The sequence below is a fragment of the Alligator mississippiensis genome, chromosome 2 (genome assembly GCF_030867095.1).
Source record: "Alligator mississippiensis isolate rAllMis1 chromosome 2, rAllMis1, whole genome shotgun sequence".
NCBI lineage: Eukaryota > Metazoa > Chordata > Crocodylia > Alligatoridae > Alligator > Alligator mississippiensis.
In genome coordinates this window covers 185,838,846-185,857,114 of record NC_081825.1, presented here as the reverse complement: position 1 = coordinate 185,857,114, position 18,269 = coordinate 185,838,846, and the positions used below count along the sequence as shown (strand labels likewise).

At 45.3% G+C, this 18,269-nt stretch overlaps 1 protein-coding gene across 1 annotated transcript in view; it reads right to left on the bottom strand.

Annotated features, from left to right (window-relative positions):
* Positions 1-18,269, bottom strand: part of MUC2 (mucin 2, oligomeric mucus/gel-forming) — a 98,057-nt gene that overhangs the window by 26,332 nt on the left and 53,456 nt on the right. Inside the window, 4 exon segments of the mRNA XM_059721337.1 lie at positions 3,865-4,619; positions 5,103-5,174; positions 10,327-12,297; positions 13,782-14,255. Of these exon segments, the coding sequence (XP_059577320.1) occupies positions 3,865-4,619; positions 5,103-5,174; positions 10,327-12,297; positions 13,782-14,255 (3,272 nt within the window).

The following is an 18,269-nucleotide window of genomic DNA, read 5'->3' as shown; positions in this document are numbered from 1 at the left end:
GCATTATGCATTATTACAACTATTGCTCTTGTTTTGCCTGTGTGCTCCTATTCTGCAGGAAGTAGCTAAACTGTGATTTACCCCTGAATGACACTGGATGGGAAATTACTGTGGTTTAGCATCCACTTGTCATGGGTAGACAGACAAGAGCGGAGTAGACAGACAAGAAAATTGCTGTGGATTCAGATAAACTATATTAAGTTCCCTCCATCTTGTAATATGACATAATTGTTTCATCTCTCCACAGCTTCAGCTGGAATAGAACTCTCTTGTTCTGCATGGCCTCAGAGAGATCAAGTGGTTTGCACATCACAGAAGTGCTATGCAGCAACTTGATGAAGGGCAGGGTAGAGTATAACAACAAAAAGCAAATGAGAGAGCCATGTCATCCTGAGTCAAGCAGAAGGGAGGGTGGATTTGTACCCTGTAGACCATGGCTGTTCAACTGTCAACCTGTGGGCCACATGGCCTGCAAAGAGTTAGTAACTTCTGGGCTCCTTTTTGGCCACTATTCCTCCCCATCATGCTGGACTCTCCAGGTTCTTCCTTCCTTCCCACCTCCAGCTATGCTTCCTGCCTTTGCCTCAGCAATCAGGGCAGTGAAGCAGTGTGGGCAGCTGAGGGTGAGTCTAGGGCTGTGAAGGTCAGGTGTGGGAGAGTGAGAATCCAAAACATGTAGTGGGGTGGGGATCACACCTATGTGATGCAGCAGAGGCCAAGGACTGTGCTTGCATGATGCAGAAGTGATAATGTACCCCACAAGCTCACAGCATAGCGTTGGATGCGGGGAGAAGAGCCCATAGTGTGGACTTGGTGTAGCCTGCTCAGTGTATGGCCTGCAGTAGTGTGGCCCCTGGTCCTGTGGTCAATGAGGCTTAGAACTTGAACAGCCTGGTTATAGATTAATTAAAACAGAGATGCATAAGCTTTCATAAGCAGCAGTTTACTTTTTCAGATGCTGTAAAGGGGCTTCAGGGAGCAGAGCTTGTAAATATAAAGCACTGATTATAATAACAAGGATAGAGAAGGAAGAGGAAAAAGGAGGGGGCATTGCTGGGACAGGCAAGATGGACAGGAGAGAGAGAAAAGAATGGGCACCCATTGAGGGGTATAGAGGTTATAAAAACTACAGAAAGCTAATGGGTTAAGAATCTGAAGTCTTGGTTTAGACCAGTGGTGCCCAACATTTTTGGCCCACAGGCCAGATGGTTGATGACTAGTCTATCCACAAGCCAGATCTGGCCAGAGAGCCTGATCCAGCATGTAGGGCAGGCAGGACCTGGGCCCACTCCAGCCATGCAGGGGAGAGGCCTATCCCTAGTTCAGCCACATGAGGGGAGGGGTTGATAACGTGTCCCAGGCCAGATCCAGCTACATGGGGAGAGAAGTGTCAATCTGCAAATATTCAAGGAGGTTAAACTGGGCAAAAAATGGCTTTCCAATCTAAATTAGTTCATCTGAGCAGGTGAACTAAATTTGATTGAGAACAGGTTAACCCAATCTACCAAACATCTGCACATGTTCAGAGAGCAGCCTCAGGGCTGGGAAAGCTCAGCCACTCACCCCAGCCCTAGGCCTGTGCTTTTCCTACCACCCCTCCAACCCTGATGTTGCCTGCAGCAATGGCCCAGCTATGCAGCAACAGCCTGACCAAGCACCAGAGGGCCAGGGACCATTTTGCTTCTGATCCACCACTTGGAGTTTGGTAATTTGGCAGCAGCAGAGGGATGACAGTATTAATTGCCACCGGTCCCCACCACCAAATTTCCCAACCTGTGGGGAGCCCTGCAGGCCAGGTGCCATAGCCGCATGGACCAGATTTGGCCTGCAGTTTATACCACACTTAAAACAATTCAAAAAAGGAAGAGAGACACTTATTGTCAACATGCATACTTGATCGTTCAAGAAATGAAGGCAAGGTAAAAATATACCTACCTTGCCTACTGCTTGACTTCAGGCTAATGTGGCTAAATGCCTGTCTCTATTCAAGGAATTATTATTTTGTTGTTTTTTTCTAGTTGACATTAGAAATAGAAAGATACTGGATTAAAGTAACTTTTCTCCAGTCTAAGGCAAAGGAGACAATCTAGCACAGTTGGAATCACAGTGAGCCACAAAAACAAATATAGTTCAGTGTCCTGAGATGTTTGCATTCACAAACCATGACAATATGCCCTACCCAATACCCACAGATTTCATAGATTTCATAGACATTAGGGCTGGAAGGGACCTCAGATGATCATCAAGTCCAGCCCCCCACCCGAAGGGCAAGAAGTCAGATGGGGTCATAGGATCCCAGCAAGATAAGCATCCAATTTTCTCTTGAAGGTCTTCAATGTACATGCTTGAACCACCTCCGATGGCAGGCTATTCCAGACCTTGGTGGCTCGGACAGTAAAGAAGTTCTTCCTTACATCCAGCCTGAAACAGTCTTGTAGCAGTTTATAACCGTTCAACCTCGTCATCCCTTGGGGCGCTCTGGTGAACAAATGTTCCCTCAGATACTGGTGGTCACCTCTGATAAACTTATAGGTGGCCATCAGATCGCCCCTGAGCCTATGCTTTTCCAGGTTAAAGAGCCCTGTAGCTCTCAGCCTGTCATCGTAAGGTCTGTTTTCTTGACTTCTGATCATGCGCGTGGCTCTTCGCAGGACTCTCTCAAGCTTCTCCACATCCTTTTTGAATTGTGGGGCCCAAAACTGGATTCAGTACTCCAACTGCGGCCTCACCAAGGCCGAGTACAAGGGAAGAATGACGTCCCGGGATTTGCTTGAGAAGCATCTATGGATGCAAGCCAGTGTTTTGGTTGCTTCAGTAGCCACAGCATCACATTGAAGGCTCATGTTCATCTATTGGTCAATGCTGACCCCCAAGTCTCTTCTGTAGTGCTAGCCAGCATAGCACTGCCAAGCCTATAAGGATGCTGTAGGTTTTTCCTCCCAAAGTGGAAAACCTTGCATTTTTCAGTGTTAAACACCATCAGGTTCTTGTCCACCCATTTGCTGAGCCTGTCCAGGTCAGCCTGGATCGCTCTCCTGTCTTCAGGTGTGGATGCTTTGCCCCAAAGTTTGGTGTCATCGGCGAACTTGCCCAGGCCACTTCTGACTCCAATGTCCACATCATTAATGAAGATGTTGAACAGTATGGGTCCAAGGACAGAGCCTTGGGGAACCCCACTGGTCACAGGGCACCATGATGATTGACTTCCATCAATTACCACCCTCTGGATCCGACCACGGAGCCAATTTGCCAGCCAGTGGATCATGGTGGACCCAAGGCCACAATTGGCCAGTTTCACCAAGAGGTGATCATGGGATACCAGATCAAAGGCTTTTTTGAAGTCAAGATATATGATATCAATCTCTTCTCCCTTGTCCAGGTGATAGGGCACATGTTCATAAGAGGAAATGAGATTCATCAAGCAAGGCCTACCCACAACCAATCATGAACATGTGGGAAGATATTTTTAACTGTTAAGAAGGCAGCCATGAGGTAATGATCAAACAGGTATTGAAACAATTTCAGTGAAGAGCTGAGATATTGAATGTATTGGGAGTCTTATGTTTTCTGATGGCATATCCAGGTTATGGCTCATTGTATTTAACCACAAACATAGTTCATACCTAATTTGAGATAGTAGGTGTTATAACAATTGGAAATAAGCATTCTGGCACTAGCAAAAACTAGAAAGATAAAGAGGAAGCAATGGAAGGTGCAACTTACTGAAATTTGCATATCCAGAATAAGAGCACCATATTAAAAATGAATTAGAATATCAGATGTTAACATCCCCTAATCTGAAAATTGACTAGCAAAACATTTTTTTTTTTATAATTATATAACAAAAATGTAAAATGGACTAACCTCAATGGGCGGATGATTTGGAATAATACATGATTTTTGTGATGAGGATGTTGGAGGTGTTGTGGTGGGTGTTCTAATAGCTATGATTTTGGTTGTACTTTCTAGTGTTGTAACAGTAGTCCCTCGAGTTGAAGTTGTTGCTGAAGTAGTGACTGTGGTGGTTGACTTTGGAGTAATTGTTGATGAAGTGATGGTGGGAGTTGTTGGAGGCATACTTGAAGTAATGGTGGGAGTTGGTGTTGGAGGAGTGGTTGCTGAAGTGGTGGTGGTCGACTCTGAGTTAGTCGTGGCTGAAGTGGTGGTGGTGGAGGTTGTTGGAGGCGTACTTGGAGTAATGGTGGGAGTTGGTGTTGGAGGAGTTGTTGCTGAAGTGGTGGTGGTCGACTCTGAGGTAGTCGTGGCTGAAGTGGTGGTGGTGGGAGTTGGTGGAGGCGTACTTGGAGTAATGGTGGGAGTTGGTGTTGGAGGAGTTGTTGCTGAAGTGGTGGTGGTCGACTCTGAGGTAGTCGTGGCTGAAGTAGTGGTGGTGGGAGTTGGTGGAGGCGTACTTGCAGTAATGGTGGTAGTTGATGTTGGAGGAGTTGTTGCTGAAGTGGTGGTGGTCGACTCTGAGGTAGTCGTGGCTGAAGTGGTGGTGGTGGAGGTTGGTGGAGGCGTACTTGGAGTAATGGTGGTAGTTGATGTTGGAGGAGTTGCTGAAGGTGTAAAAGAGCCACTTGTTGTAGATGTAGATGTTGTTGTAGTGAATGAAGTATCTTTAAAATGAAAAGGAAATCTAGTTTTTAGAAATTACAAAAGAACTGAAATGCAACAAATTACATTTTAAGAGTCTTCACATACTTTTTATCTGCTTTTAGTTTTTTACGTATTTGTAGGGGATGTTCCAACAAAAGTCAACATTTTAACCCAATCCTTCATTTTTTCTATTTTATTATGGAGACTATAAAAGAAATAAACAGATCTGATGAGCTTAAGAACCCTTTTTAAGAGCAGATAGTTTTGAAAACACCCTGCAAATCTGAAAATCTGTTCAATCTACTTTTTCAGCGCACCATCATCTTACCCTTAAGAATGTGTCACTAGAAAGCAGTGAAAAGGAAGAGGAGCCCAATGTTTTGTGTTAACTGATTTTCAGGGACTGAAATCAGGGCTAGTTGAACCATACTTAGGCATCTCAGCCCACTTATCCCTAATACTTGGAATATAACCTGGCCCTATATATGCCAATATATACCTACCCTCCTCTGTTGTCTCTGAAGTGCAAGGGGTTGTACTTGATGTGGTCAAATTTGTAGTAGTAATAGTAGACACTGCAAGACAAAAATGGAACCTGCTTTTCAGAAACCATGAAGGAACTGATGACAATGTTTGAAGAGAAGCTACAACCTTTGTCACCTAAAGCTTAGACTGAAAAGAAAAACAAATTCAATAAAAGAACATTGTCCCTAAATGCACAAAGGCCAGTGATTTTTTTTCTCACTTAGTACTTTTTTGGCTTTGGCCCTCTTACTCTTGGTATGTAATCACAGGAGCAGACTTTCAGCACAACCAATTTCAGGATATGAGTTTTGTTAATAGCTAGTTTACAAGGATATTTGCTTACTTCAATTTCAAGTCTAGTGTCTGAAGAATTTATGCTCATCTAATTATGCCAAAGCAAACACTGAAAGCAGAATTCTATTTCATCAAGTGAACGACTAAAGTGCATCCTGAGACTAACTCTGAGTGATCCAATTGAAGTCTCAAAATGATCCGATTACCCCTTTGAGCCTTACGTGCACCTGTTATAGGAACTGAGAGATGTTGGTGTGTCTCTAGATCTTATTTCTGTAATGGGGCCACTTATACACTGATAGGGTCTACATTCCACTTTTGCAGTAGAAGCATTCAGCCTTTGACAACAGCTACCAAACAGTTATCCCTGCATCAATTAAGTGCAATTAAAAGGTAGGAGTAAAGCCAGGAAAAAAGGGACTGCATCTATTAAGGCATATACTACCTTTACTCAAATCTAATATGAGATTTCTTTCCCCTGCTGCAGTAAACATGGGGGGTGAGGGGCAATGGATTGGATGAAAACCAGAGGAAAAGCTGAGGCCACTGTTGACTAGGGCCAGAGTCACCATGGGTTCCATGCTCAGGGATGGAGCTGGAGATGAAGCTGCAGCTGGCACTGCATTGTAGGTAAGTGGCACAGGAGGGGGTGGTGGTTGGGCAGGTGGCAGGGAAAATAGGTGACAGGTGGGCAAGTGGCAAAGTGGGGACAGGTAACAGGGTAGGACCCATGGGGAAGAGTTGTGAGGGGACAGTTAGCAGGTGGGGCAAGCACTGCGGCAGGGGGCATGGGGCAGGTGAGCAGGCAGGAGGGAAAACTGTGCAAGTGAACTGGTAGGAAGGCACTGGGAAGGGGTAAGAGGCATGGGAAAGGCTTTCTGCCCACTGTCTGCTTTCCCCACTGCTTGCTTGGCCTCATCACAGCAGCAGGAGGGGACAAATGTAAGGCACCCCCTCCAATAATTACATTTATAATTTTCCATGTATATAATCTAATATCTGGGATGTCATCTTAAATTCAAAGTTGTCTTGAATTTGGTAATAGTGAGATAAATATCCTACAAATTCAGAGGCAGTAATGAAAGCTTCTACACAAACTTTAAAGAGGGGCAGACAAAAAATCATGAAGCACAGCTGGTCACTTTTGGACAGAAATGGTGATTATATATTTATATTGAGCATGTAACCCATGATGAGCTGGATATTAGCTACTGAAAGAGCCTTAAGCCTTCAAACCATATTTAATCTTGTAGAACAGCAGGGAAGAAGGGCTTGTGTGTAAGAGAAGAATGTTGCAAAATCAAGTTGGACCACCAAAAAAAATGCAAAATCAAGTTGGACCACCAAACTTTATCATGGAGGTTCTAATTCAATGCTTTTCCAACTGTGTGTTCCAAAGAATTGCTACAATTATAAAGAAAGAGGCAGCAGTGAATCAGTTCCCTGAAAAAAAGTATATATAGACGAAATGTCATGAATGGCAGTGAAGACAGGACAGGGAAACTGAGAAGTGAACTCAGCTAATAAGTACATTAACCATGTTAGTGTCCAAACCCATGTATATGTTCAATTTTTTTCGGTCATTATACCCTCTCTGACAAAAGGTCATTGTTCAGTTACAGCAGACTCAATTTATGCAAACAAGTCCTGTCCGCAAACAAAAATATTAATAAAGCCAAAAAGCACCACAAGGAAGAAAAATAACAGTCAACTAGTGTCGAGCTGACCAATGGTTTTCTGTGGGATGTCAACAAAATAAACAGAGATACAGATGACAAAGTAGCTATGTAGGCACTTTTGGGAGTGATGTATTAGAGCAGTGAGTGGTGCCCAAACTTTCCAGGCTATGAATCAGATGAGTGATGTGGTGTTGCTCTGCAGACTGGATCTGGAGCATGAGATTGGTCCATGGGCCTGATCTAGTGTGGGGTCAGTGTATGGGTTCCAGTTCATGACCCACCACTCCAGCCCTGCATATGCCAGATCCCACCTGCTGCCTTGACTCAGTGTGTGCGCCACATTGGCTCTTCTGCCCTGACCCACATTCTGGCCTACTCATTTGGCCTGTGGAATTTGGAAACTTGGCAGCAGGGAGTAATGGCAGCACTAATTGCTACAGCTTCTCTGCTGCCCGATTTCTAGAGCTGTGGGAGTCTTGTGGGCCACATGATACAGCTCAAGGAGCTGGATCTCATCCCCAGGCCATAGCTTGAGCACCACTGAACTAGAGGAACACTGGAGCAGAACACACCACTAATTTAACTTGCAAAGATTGCACCTGAGAATCTAAGTATGATCTCACCCCCACTGCTTGGAATCATAACTTGATTCTGTGCAAGTTCTTGTGCTATGCAAGGGTAAGAAGAGGGCAGAATCACAAGCAGGCCCTGAGTATGCTAACTTCCTATGTCTTGTGGACTGAGACGAACATGACATTAATACAGTTATAAGGTGCAAAATGTCAGGAGGAGCAAAATTAAGTGGGATAGCCCAAAATCACCTGACACCATCCTTTGGTGGGCTTTTCTAACCCCTTGCCTCTCAAAACTGCTATAGTCACAAAATATTATCAAGTTCTACATAAGGACTCTAAACAAAGGAGCCGTAAAACACAAAGAGAACTACCGTAAATCATGAAGCACATGGACACATGAGGCACAATGAAGAACTCTAGTGCACATTAGGCCTATGCCAACCAGCTAGTATTCACTTCAGATTCGGCTGATTTGGGGGAAAGTGATTTTATTTTGGGATTCGAATAACTGTCCTAAATCGATTCAGCCAGATCTGATTCGGAGATTCAGCCAAGGCTGAATCAAATGAATCTCTCAATTGGCCCCGTTCTCTGCCCACTGTCCCAGCCACATCAATGGCTGCTCCGCCTGGTCCCAACTCCCGGCTCTTTAAAAAAAAAAGAAAGCCCCAAGCTCACCAGCTCCTGCCACATGGGGGAAGGTGATCCCCACTGCCCCCCACTCCCTCCCAACACCTCCTATTTCCCCCCACTGTGTGGGGGGCTCTGCCACAAGCCTCCATCCCCTGTCTGCTCCTCCAGCACCCCCACCATAGTATCCCCACGCAGCCCCAGGGCTCTTTAAAAGAAAAAAACAGCCCCACACTCACTGGCTCCTGCAAGGTTGGGGGGGGTTATCTCCGCTGACCCTCCACAAACCTGCACTGTGTGGGGGATCTGTCATGATCCCTCAGGAGTCCAAAGGCAACTGCAGCAGTCAAAGAGTGGGGACTTTTTTTTGTTTTTTGTTTTTTTTTACAGGGCCAGGAGCTGGGGCTGGGCAGGACAGCCATGGGGTGGGGGGGAGGGGCTGGAAAAGTGGGCAGGGGTCAGCAATATCATGGCAAAGCCCCCCACAAAGTGCGGGGAAGTGGGTGGCAGTGGGAATTGCCCCTCCAACTGGCAGCAGCCAGTGAGTGGGGGCTTTTTTTGTTTTAAAGAGCCAGGAGCTGGGGCCAGGAAAGGCAGCCATGGGGACTGGGAGAGCGGGCAGGGGTCAGGAGGCATTCAGGGGCGCTGGGGAAGCAGGCAGGGGATTGGGCCCAGCAGGGGTCCCCCCCCAGGGTGCCCTACCCCCTCCTCCAGCCTGCTTCCTTTCCTGTCCCCTACTTACCAGCTCAGAGTCCGGGTCTAGCTCTCGGTGGCAGCCAGCAGAGACTGCCCAAATCTCTGAAGCTCTTTGAATCAATTTGGAAAGCTTTGAATTGATTGAGACCTTTTTTTATTGGTTTCCTGATTTGATTTGGATTTGGAGATTCAGCCGCCGAATCAGGCAGAATCTCCTCTGAATCGAATCAGCACCCAAGAGCTTCACATAGCCTTTGTGCACATCCTTGGTCAGCTGTCACTTCAAGACCCACACAATAAAAACATTATGTTCCTCCAATCCTGGGTGTCCAAGCAAATAACATAAGCCCTGCAAATTTTGGTGGGAGCTTATTTTTAGGCATGGTCATGACTAGCAAAGAGAACAATTCAGGAAATATAAATTAACTTTTCAATCAAACTAAAAAAATAAACATGACATTGAGAAACATAAACTGGCCTCAGGACAACAAAAATGTAACTGAGGGTGGCAAGAGGTCACAAAAGGATATAAAAGGAACATGATAAAGCATCAAAATAAACAAGGGGAAGCATGGAGTTGATTCTTAGAAAGGTATAACACTACCCACTTAATAATTAATGTCCTAGTGACTTGATTACCCACCCACAACAGCCCTGTTATGGTATATGTGGTGGTTTCTCTCAAACGTTTATAATATGCTTGTCCATGCAGATGGCATAATTTTCAATAATCAGAGCAAAGTAAACTCAGAGAGCATCCATCTCTCTATTACTTGTTCTGACTACTGTACAAACTACAGCCTGAACGCTTGCAAATCTACCCTATCTCATATAGCAAAGGCTTCCATCTTTGCAGAAACTATTATAGCTCCAAAGCAGAGACAGCACAGGAAAAGTAGGAAGAGAACTTAATGACCAGACTTATCAATTATTCATGTCATTTCCGAGATTTGCCTTAACCACTCTGGTGGAAAGTTATAACTCAGTCTCACTTTGAGCAAGACATGCAAAGCAATCCTTACCCCAAATGATATGCCCAAGGCAGGAGGGCATCACGTGGAGGAAAGTAGAGATGGAGTGTTACAATAAAATTGGCCTAGGGTCAAATTAAAAGACCGTAAATATGGGATTGCTAATGATCATCTAATACTACACACTTACCAAATCATGTCACAGTGGATTAGCAACCTTTGTCAGTCCTATTAGGGAATCTGTGGTGGTTTCTCTATACAATATCTATTGATGTCTGCAGAATACACTTGTCTATGCTAGTGGGGTTTCAATAATAACAATAAAGTAAGCTCAGACAGCATCAGCCCATATCATACCTGGAGTAGTTCCAGAAGTGGAGACTGTTGATGTTGTTGTGACAGTACTGGATGGTGTGGGTGACAGGGTGGCTGTGGTGGTGCCTGGTGTTGTTGGAGTGGCAGTAGTTGACTCTGCAGTAGTCGTGGCTGAAGTGGTGGTGGTAGGAGTTGGTGGAGTTGTACTTGCAGTAATGGTGGTAGTTGATGTTGGAGGAGTTGTTGCTGAAGTGGTGGTGGTCGACTCTGAGGTAGTCGTGGCTGAAGTGGTGGTGGTGGGAGTTGGTGTAGGCGTACTTGGGGTAATGGTGGTAGTTGATGTTGGAGGAGTTGTTGCTGAAGTGGTGGTGGTCGACTCTGAGGTAGTCGTGGCCGAAGTGGTGGTGGTGGAGGTTGGTAGAGGTGTACTTGGGGTAATGGTGGTAGTTGATGTTGGAGGAGTTGTTGCTGAAGTGGTGGTGGTCGACTCTGAGGTAGTCGTGGCCGAAGTGGTGGTGGTGGAGGTTGGTAGAGGTGTACTTGGGGTAATGGTGGTAGTTGATGTTGGAGGAGTTGTTGCTGAAGTGGTGGTGATGGAGGTTGGTGTAGGCGTACTTGGAGTAATGGTGGTAGTTGATGTTGGAGGAGTTGTTGCTGAAGTGGTGGTGGTGGGAGTTGGTGTAGGCGTACTTGGAGTAATGGTGGTAGTTGGTGTTGGAGGAGTTGTTGCTGAAGTGGTGGTGGTTGACTCTGAGGTAGTCATGGCTGAAGTGGTGGTGGTGGGAGTTGTTGGAGGCGTACTTGGAGTAATGGTGGCAGTTGATGTTGGAGGAGTTGTTGCTGAAGTGGTGGTGGTGGGAGTTGGTGTAGGCGTACTTGGGGTAATGGTGGTAGATGGTGTTGGAGGAGTTGTTGCTGAAGTGGTGGTGGTCGACTCTGAGGTAGTCGTGGCTGAAGTGGTGGTGGTAGGAGTTGGTGGAGGCGTACTTGGAGTAATGGTGGGAGTTGGTGTTGGAGGAGTTGTTGCTGAAGTGGTGGTGATGGAGGTTGGTGGAGGCGTACTTGGAGTAATGGTGGTAGTTGATGTTGGAGGAGTTGTTGCTGAAGTGGTGGTGGTGGGAGTTGGTGTAGGCGTACTTGGAGTAATGGTGGTAGTTGGTGTTGGAGGAGTTGTTGCTGAAGTGGTAGTGGTTGACTCTGAGGTAGTCGTGGCTGAAGTGGTGGTGGTGGGAGTTGTTGGAGGCGTACTTGGAGTAATGGTGGCAGTTGATGTTGGAGGAGTTGTTGCTGAAGTGGTGGTGGTGGGAGTTGGTGTAGGCGTACTTGGAGTAATGGTGGTAGTTGGTGTTGGAGGAGTTGTTGCTGAAGTGGTGGTGGTTGACTCTGAGGTAGTCGTGGCTGAAGTGGTGGTGGTGGGAGTTGTTGGAGGTGTACTTGGAGTAATGGTGGCAGTTGATGTTGGAGGAGTTGTTGCTGAAGTGGTGGTGGTGGGAGTTGGTGTAGGCGTACTTGGGGTAATGGTGGTAGTTGGTGTTGGAGGAGTTGTTGCTGAAGTGGTGGTGGTCGACTCTGAGGTAGTCGTGGCTGAAGTGGTGGTGGTGGGAGTTGGTGGAGGCGTACTTGGAGTAATGGTGGGAGTTGGTGTTGGAGGAGTTGTTGCTGAAGTGGTGGTGGTGGAAGTTGGTGTAGGCGTACTTGGGGTAATGGTGGTAGTTGGTGTTGGAGGAGTTGTTGCTGAAGTGGTGGTGGTCGACTCTGAGGTAGTCGTGGCTGAAGTGGCGGTGGTGGGAGTTGGTGGAGGCGTACTTGGAGTAATGGTGGTAGTTGGTGTTGGAGGAGTTGTTGCTGAAGTGGTAGTGGTCGACTCTGAGGTAGTCGTGGCTGAAGTAGTGGTGGTGGGAGTTGGTGGAGGCGTACTTGGAGTAATGGTGGTAGTTGGTGTTGGAGGAGTTGCTGAAGGTGTAGAAGAACCACTTGTTGTAGATGTAGATGTTGTTGTAGTGAATGAAGTATCTTTAAAATGAAAAAGAAATCTAGTTTTTAGAAATTACAAAGGACATGAAATGCAACAAATTTCATTTTAAGTGTCTTGAACTTTTTTTGTGTGTGCCTTAAGTTTTTTTATGCTTTAGTCATGGATGTTCCAAAAAAAGTCAGCATTTGAACACGCTCCTTCATTTTTCCTAGATTATTATGGGGACTGTAAAAGAATTAAACAGATCTGATAAGCTATAGCAAACTTTTTTAAGAGCAGACAGTTTTGAAAACAGACTGCAAATCTGAAAATCTGTTCAATCTACTTTTTCGGCGCATCATCATCTCACCCTTAAGAATGTGTCACTAAAAAGCAGTGAAAAAGAAGAGGAGCCCAATTTTTGTGTTAACCAATTTTCATGGACTGAAATGGGGGATGGTCGAATCATATTTAGGCATCTTAGCCCACTTACCGATTTGGCCTTATATATGCCGATATATACCTACCCTCCTCTGTTGTCTCTGTAGTGCAAGAGGTTGTACTTGGTGTCGTCAAATTAGTAGTAGTAGTAGTAGTAGTAGTAGTAGTAGTAGTTGTAGACACTGCAAGACAAAAATTGAACCTGCTTTTCAGAAACTACAAAGGTGTTCGTGACAATGTTTGAAGAGAAGCTGCAACCTTTATCACCTAAAGCTTAGAACGAAAAGAAAAATACATTCAACCAGGAACATTGTCCCTAAATGCACAAAGGCAAATGAGTTTTTTTCTCACTTACTACTGTTTTTTGTCTTTGACAGTTTGTATGTAATCACAGGAGCAATTTTCATCACAACCAATTTCAGGATAAGAGTTTTGTTAATAGCTGCCTTACAAGGATATTTGGTTAATTCATTTTCAAGTCTAGTGTCTGAAGAATTTATGCTGGCCCAATTATGTCAAAGAAAACCCTTAAGGCAGAATTGTATTTCAGCACTTTCAAAGTTTGAAAAGCTACCCTATCTCATAAAGCAAAGGCTTTCATCTTTGCAGACACTATTATAGCTGCCAAGGCAAAGACAAAGCAGGAAAAGTAGGAAGTGTACTTACCAACCTGATAGATAAATTATTCACTTCACTGTCAAGTAACACCTTAACCTCTCTGATGGAAGGTCACAGTTCAGCCCCATTTTGAACAAGATTTACAAAGCAATCCTCACTTTCGTCACTCCCAAAACATATAACCAGGACAGAGGGGGTATAAGTTCGGAGAAAGAGTGTGTGTGGAGTGGGGGCCGCAATGAAATTGGCCTAGGGTCAAAATAAACCTGGGCAAAGGAGGAACCACCACTTATGATCATCTAATACTAGCCATTTACCACATCAAGTCACAGTGGAGGAACCACCTATATCAGGATTTTAGGGGATCCCTGGTGATTTCACTCTACCATATCTCTTGATGTCTCCAGAATTACACTTGTTTTTGCTAGTGAGGTCTCAATAATCACAAGAAAATAAGCACAGACAGCATCCACCTTTCTCATACCTTGAGTCGCTGTAGAAGTGGAGACTGTTGATGTTGGTGTGTGAGTGGTGGAAGGCGTGGGTGTCACAATGGTAGTGGTGGTGGTTGGCATTGCTGTAGTGGTACTCGTTGGTGTGGTCGGAGGTGTGGTAGTAAGGCAGCAGGAAGGGTGGGTTCCAGAACAGCAGAGCTTCACTTGATAATTGTAGCACATAGGTGGCAACTGCCAGACCTGGTCTCTGTTGTTGCAGATAAGTCCTTTGGAGGCACTGCATTCCACTTTTTGCCCCAACGTTTCAATGGGATGATCAGGGTATTGCTCTGCTCTGCATGAAATATCCCAATCCACTGGACAAAACAGGTAAGGCCTCTTGCGTTTGATGTTGTCCAAGAGTTCATAGTCCCCATAGTCTTCTTTTTTTATCTCAGTGTCCTCTCCTGGCTTTAGCTTTGGGTGATCATCATCCAACCACTCGGTACACTTGCAATGGCAGCCTGTAGACAAAGTCAAGAAGGACACTGATGACACAACAACAAGGGAAGTACTATAGATAGCTATGCACAGGCAAGTCATTGACTGAGAACAGGTCAGTTCAACTCACAAATATTTCACACTGGAACACAATTACAGTCTTTTCTCCAGTCCTTTAAATCAGCGGTTCCCTTCCTTTTGCACCTTATGGCCTACCACCCATTTTGTCAGAAATCCTTGGTCCCATCGAGATAAAAACAAAACCTCACTTTTGTACTGTTTGAGATATCTGTTGATTCATCTATTTGAAGTGCCAACAACTTTGATTTTTTCAATTGAGCAATGACTTGAAGTACCACCTACATGACCTTCATGTCCCACTGGTGGAGAAACTCTGATATAAAGAATAAGTGACTTCACTCAAGGCACCATGTCGAACCAAGGTGAAAATTGGGCAGGATCCGTATGAGAGCAGGGGTACCCTAACTACCTTTGTCTTGTGGACCTGAAAGAGTGAAGGTCAACATTTGTTACATGTATCTATGCACAATGTCAGGAGGAACACGAGCAGGTGGGATGGCTCAACTTTATCTTTGACCTTCCTCTGACATTCTGCTGCAGATGCTACACAATGGCAAAAGCTTAAAAGAGTTAACAGGTGCCATATCTGTCCCTGATCAAAATAGATCTGAAGCATTTTTCATTCTCATAAGGAGAACTTCTATTGCTTTAGAAGATATCTTTATGCTGAACACATTACCAGATTCTCATTCTTTGATAGCCAAACAATTAACATGAGCCTCAGCAGTTTGGGCAAATGCTTATTCGTAGTTACAGTCATGGTTGGCAGCAAAGACAATGAGTGAAAAATGGGAAGTGAAGTTGTCCAGCTGAGAGCGACTTAATCATGACTTTGCCAAGATACACCCTAATCTCTCTAATACAGTTTAAAATTCATTTACATGGGGAGTGATAGATATATAATACAATGTTACATCATGTAGACATATGAAGAAAGGTGAAGGTTACAACAAGAGTGTAAAATCAAAAGTTAAATCAGTGATAGGGTAGAATTTCTACTTCTTCCTAGCTAATATTCTGTACTTTTACATTACATCAGAGAACAAGATTTCGAGCAAGATTTTCAAGGCAATCCTCAAGCAAAATCAAGTTGGACCACCAAACTTTATCATGGAGGTTCTAATTCAATGCTTTTCCAACTGTGTGTTCCAAAGAATTGCTACAATTATAAAGAAAGAGGCAGCAGTGAATCAGTTCCCTGAAAAAAAGTATATATAGACGAAATGTCATGAATGGCAGTGAAGACAGGACAGGGAAACTGAGAAGTGAACTCAGCTAATAAGTACATTAACCATGTTAGTGTCCAAACCCATGTATATGTTCAATTTTTTTCGGTCATTATACCCTCTCTGACAAAAGGTCATTGTTCAGTTACAGCAGACTCAATTTATGCAAACAAGTCCTGTCCGCAAACAAAAATATTAATAAAGCCAAAAAGCACCACAAGGAAGAAAAATAACAGTCAACTAGTGTCGAGCTGACCAATGGTTTTCTGTGGGATGTCAACAAAATAAACAGAGATACAGATGACAAAGTAGCTATGTAGGCACTTTTGGGAGTGATGTATTAGAGCAGTGAGTGGTGCCCAAACTTTCCAGGCTATGAATCAGATGAGTGATGTGGTGTTGCTCTGCAGACTGGATCTGGAGCATGAGATTGGTCCATGGGCCTGATCTAGTGTGGGGTCAGTGTATGGGTTCCAGTTCATGACCCACCACTCCAGCCCTGCATATGCCAGATCCCACCTGCTGCCTTGACTCAGTGTGTGCGCCACATTGGCTCTTCTGCCCTGACCCACATTCTGGCCTACTCATTTGGCCTGTGGAATTTGGAAACTTGGCAGCAGGGAGTAATGGCAGCACTAATTGCTACAGCTTCTCTGCTGCCCGATTTCTAGAGCTGTGGGAGTCTTGTGGGCCACATGATACAGCTCAAGGAGCTGGATCTCATCCCCAGGCCATAGCTTGAGCACCACTGAACTAGAGGAACACTGGAGCAGAACACACCACTAATTTAACTTGCAAAGATTGCACCTGAGAATCTAAGTATGATCTCACCCCCACTGCTTGGAATCATAACTTGATTCTGTGCAAGTTCTTGTGCTATGCAAGGGTAAGAAGAGGGCAGAATCACAAGCAGGCCCTGAGTATGCTAACTTCCTATGTCTTGTGGACTGAGACGAACATGACATTAATACAGTTATAAGGTGCAAAATGTCAGGAGGAGCAAAATTAAGTGGGATAGCCCAAAATCACCTGACACCATCCTTTGGTGGGCTTTTCTAACCCCTTGCCTCTCAAAACTGCTATAGTCACAAAATATTATCAAGTTCTACATAAGGACTCTAAACAAAGGAGCCGTAAAACACAAAGAGAACTACCGTAAATCATGAAGCACATGGACACATGAGGCACAATGAAGAACTCTAGTGCACATTAGGCCTATGCCAACCAGCTAGTATTCACTTCAGATTCGGCTGATTTGGGGGAAAGTGATTTTATTTTGGGATTCGAATAACTGTCCTAAATCGATTCAGCCAGATCTGATTCGGAGATTCAGCCAAGGCTGAATCAAATGAATCTCTCAATTGGCCCCGTTCTCTGCCCACTGTCCCAGCCACATCAATGGCTGCTCCGCCTGGTCCCAACTCCCGGCTCTTTAAAAAAAAAAGAAAGCCCCAAGCTCACCAGCTCCTGCCACATGGGGGAAGGTGATCCCCACTGCCCCCCACTCCCTCCCAACACCTCCTATTTCCCCCCACTGTGTGGGGGGCTCTGCCACAAGCCTCCATCCCCTGTCTGCTCCTCCAGCACCCCCACCATAGTATCCCCACGCAGCCCCAGGGCTCTTTAAAAGAAAAAAACAGCCCCACACTCACTGGCTCCTGCAAGGTTGGGGGGGGTTATCTCCGCTGACCCTCCACAAACCTGCACTGTGTGGGGGATCTGTCATGATCCCTCAGGAGTCCAAAGGCAACTGCAGCAGTCAAAGAGTGGGGACTTTTTTTTGTTTTTTGTTTTTTTTTACAGGGCCAGGAGCTGGGGCTGGGCAGGACAGCCATGGGGTGGGGGGGAGGGGCTGGAAAAGTGGGCAGGGGTCAGCAATATCATGGCAAAGCCCCCCACAAAGTGCGGGGAAGTGGGTGGCAGTGGGAATTGCCCCTCCAACTGGCAGCAGCCAGTGAGTGGGGGCTTTTTTTGTTTTAAAGAGCCAGGAGCTGGGGCCAGGAAAGGCAGCCATGGGGACTGGGAGAGCGGGCAGGGGTCAGGAGGCATTCAGGGGCGCTGGGGAAGCAGGCAGGGGATTGGGCCCAGCAGGGGTCCCCCCCCAGGGTGCCCTACCCCCTCCTCCAGCCTGCTTCCTTTCCTGTCCCCTACTTACCAGCTCAGAGTCCGGGTCTAGCTCTCGGTGGCAGCCAGCAGAGACTGCCCAAATCTCTGAAGCTCTTTGAATCAATTTGGAAAGCTTTGAATTGATTGAGACCTTTTTTTATTGGTTTCCTGATTTGATTTGGATTTGGAGATTCAGCCGCCGAATCAGGCAGAATCTCCTCTGAATCGAATCAGCACCCAAGAGCTTCACATAGCCTTTGTGCACATCCTTGGTCAGCTGTCACTTCAAGACCCACACAATAAAAACATTATGTTCCTCCAATCCTGGGTGTCCAAGCAAATAACATAAGCCCTGCAAATTTTGGTGGGAGCTTATTTTTAGGCATGGTCATGACTAGCAAAGAGAACAATTCAGGAAATATAAATTAACTTTTCAATCAAACTAAAAAAATAAACATGACATTGAGAAACATAAACTGGCCTCAGGACAACAAAAATGTAACTGAGGGTGGCAAGAGGTCACAAAAGGATATAAAAGGAACATGATAAAGCATCAAAATAAACAAGGGGAAGCATGGAGTTGATTCTTAGAAAGGTATAACACTACCCACTTAATAATTAATG